The 3,341-nt window shown below is 35.0% G+C and overlaps 1 protein-coding gene across 1 annotated transcript in view; it reads left to right on the forward strand.

Moving 5' to 3' along the window:
* The window catches only part of CCDC171 (coiled-coil domain containing 171), a 224,718-nt gene that overhangs the window by 25,782 nt on the left and 195,595 nt on the right, over positions 1-3,341 (forward strand). The window contains exon 7 of the mRNA XM_004677677.2: positions 3,107-3,253. Coding sequence (XP_004677734.1) covers positions 3,107-3,253 — 147 coding nt within the window. The remainder of the gene's footprint in view (positions 1-3,106; positions 3,254-3,341) is intronic.

Here is a 3,341-nt window from a genome sequence, read left to right on the forward strand (position 1 = left end):
AGGAGAGTTCCTTTTTCTCCACTTCCTTGCCAACATTTGTTGTTGCTAGTTGTTTGAAGATGTGCCATTCTCACTGGGTTGAGGTGGTATCTCATTGTGGTTTTAATTTGCATCTCCCTTATTATGAGTGATGTTGAACATTTTTTCATATGTTTGTTGGCCATCTGCATTTCTTCTTTGGAGAAATGTCTTTTTAGCTCTTCTGCCCATTTTTTGATGGGGTTATTTACTTTATTTTTGTTGAGTTTCATCAGTTCTCCGTATATTTTTTGTGATCAGTCCTTTACCACTACTTTTGTGTAAGAAAATGTTTTCCCAATTAGTGGGCTGTCTGTTTGTTTTTTTGTAATGTCTCTTTTGTTGTACAGAAGCTCTTTAACTTGATGTAGTCCCATCTATTTATCCTTGCCTTCACTATTGTGGCATTGGGTGCTCTGTCTTTCAAGATGTCGCTGAAGTGTATGTCATGTAGTGTTTGGCCCATCTTTGCTTCCAGGAATTTTATGGTTTCCGTTCTTATGTCTTAGTCTTTAATCCACTTCGAGTTGATTTTTGTGAATGGAGTGGGGCAGTGATCTAGTTTCATTTTTTTGCATGTAGCTTCCCAGTTTTCTTATAAATTAATAGCATGAAACTACCTGAGTGATTTCTTTTATTTTATTTAATACATATGTGAAATAATTGCCACCAGCTAGAATAAAAGCCTCTTTTAGTTGTAGATTTTAATTTGCTTTTATTTCAAATTATTGGTTTTTTTTAAACTATCTTTGTAAATTACTGTTTGTTTATTTTAAAGTATTCATAGTACTCTAAGTGTATGATTGAAAGATGGAGTTTATATATTTGTAATTCAAGAAGGCATATAATTTGACAGTGAATTTGAATTAATAACTAGCACTTTTGACTGCCTGAAAAAAGGGTAATATCTTGTAGAATAATAGTATTTTATGCTTGCATAATGCCTAATGTCTTAAGAGTGCTTTCATAGCTGTTTGGAGGTTCCTCAAACTGCTAAGCATGGAGCTCCCCTACGACCCAGCTATCCCACTCGTAGGTATCTACCCAAAAGACACAAAAACACTGATTCCAAAAGATACCTGCACCCCCATGTTTATTGCTGCTTAATTCACAATTGTAAAGACATGAAAACAGCCCAAATGCCCAAAAATGGATGATTGGATTAAAAAGATGTGGTACATATGTACAATGGAATATTACTCAGCAATCAAAAAGAGAAACAGATGTCTTCTGCAGCAACATGGATGGAGCTGGAAAAGATCAGGCTTAGTGAAATAAGCCAGAAGGAAAAGAAAAAAATACTGGATGGTTTCTCTCATAGCAGGAATATAACAGAACAGGCGAGAAAATAATGATAATGATGAACAGCTATATTCCAGAGACATTTTGTGGGGATGGAGTGGGGAATGGGATCAAAAACAGTGGGGGGAGGGAAATGCACTGGACTTTGGTAATGGCACATGGGTGATTTGGTGGTGGGAAACCCAAGGGGATTGCCACTGAGATAGAAAAATGCACAAAAATATGTAAAAATAAACTAAAAAAAAAAAGACTAGATTTAAGGAAAATAAGAGTACTTTCATATATGAAGGTATTATTATGGTGAAATTAGATTATGTAAGGTTATTTGTAATATAATTTGTTCCTTTATCCACGGTGTCATTTTAAAAGCTGCAAATGCTATATGCAGGTCATAGGCAGTATTGCCATACTTTCCTCTGGTATCCAGCTTTGTTTTTGCCTGAGATGGTTTCAAGAGTGAAGATACTGTGTCTCTGATTCACATAAGAGGTTGTGAAACCAGTGTTAACATCAATGAATTAGTATTCTCCCTGAAAATGATTGAAAATGTGTAAGTTTATGACATTTGTGCATTAAGATGATTCTGTTATCCAAAGAAAATAATTCTTGAGCTCATGTATAGTCAGCTATAGAATATTATCTTGTGAATAAGGGGAAATAGAAAGAGGAAATTACATTAAAAGTTTTCCTTATGCTTTGACCATGACTCTACTGGGTACTTTCCAAAATTGGGGTGCAGGGGTGGTGAGAGGATTCACCAGAGACAGCGTGGGGAGCAGAACAGGCAGATCAATGGAGCACACTGCTGAGGGGAGCAGTGGGTGGGTCAAGAGAGGTCTGCCACGCCATGTGGTCATCTCCAGTGCGGGGGATCAAACTCATGCTGAAGTGGCTTTAGCTTCTTAGTGCTGTGCTTCAACCTGCTGCGCCACCAGGGAGGTCCTAATTGAGATTTTTTATGGAAAATTATATTTGGTGCTACGTTCTCACCCAGATTCTGGTGATACTTTTGTCTAGGAATACTTGGAGGCATGTATCAATATAGCTGTATATATTCATGAACAAGATTGTGCTGGTACAGGAAAGGCCTTGTTGAAGCCCTTATTGAGAATGGTGAATCTGGTTTAGTTACTGTGGAAAATGCCTTTGATTTAGGTGTGTTAACTTTATGTTTCCATTAAATTCAACTCAGATTTATAAGTTTAGCTGGGTAAGGAGAATGAAAGCATTAAAAAGAGTTCCTGACATTATTTCTCTTTCAGCAGTACAGTGAAGATTCAAAAACTGAAGGAATGAGACACAGCCATCTAGTGGATGCAGTTTTAAGAGCTATAAGCATAAAGTACCATGAACTCACATAAAAACCTATCAAGGGTCATTCTTAAGTATTTAAGCTAATCATTATCACACAAAGGAATAATACATACTTGTATTACTAAATACTTAAAAATTTTAAGGAGAGGGAAGATGTTATGACTGGCATATGAACTATAGCATTATGTATATACCCTCAGGTCAATTGAACTTAATGTTATAGTGTGCTATATAAATATTCAGTTGTAATATGTATGAACCAGATTTTTTAAATTGTAAAATTACAGTACTGCATTTTGAAAACACATACACACATACTGAAATGTTGCTGGAAAATATCTAGATTTCTCTTGTCTATATTAATTAACCAATTATTTTGGTTGAAGCACATGTTTATTTACTGCCTTCTATAGAATAATTTTAATCATTGTTGGCATATAAACTATTGATACTAAAGTGAAGTATTTTCTAGGAGCAAGATAGTGCTGTACAAAGTATGCACAAGAAAGTAGAAAAATTAGAAGGAGAACACATGGACTGCTCTGACCTTTTACGGCGACAAACAAGTGAACTTGAATTAAGTACACAACGAGAGGAACGTCTTAGAAAAGAATTTGAGGTATACTTTCTCATTTTTTTTATAGTGTGTGAATATATATACATATATATATGTATATATATATGTATATATATGTATATGTGTGTGT

The sequence above is a fragment of the Condylura cristata genome, unplaced genomic scaffold (genome assembly GCF_000260355.1).
Source record: "Condylura cristata isolate star-nosed mole 26May11 unplaced genomic scaffold, ConCri1.0 scaffold00006, whole genome shotgun sequence".
NCBI lineage: Eukaryota > Metazoa > Chordata > Mammalia > Eulipotyphla > Talpidae > Condylura > Condylura cristata.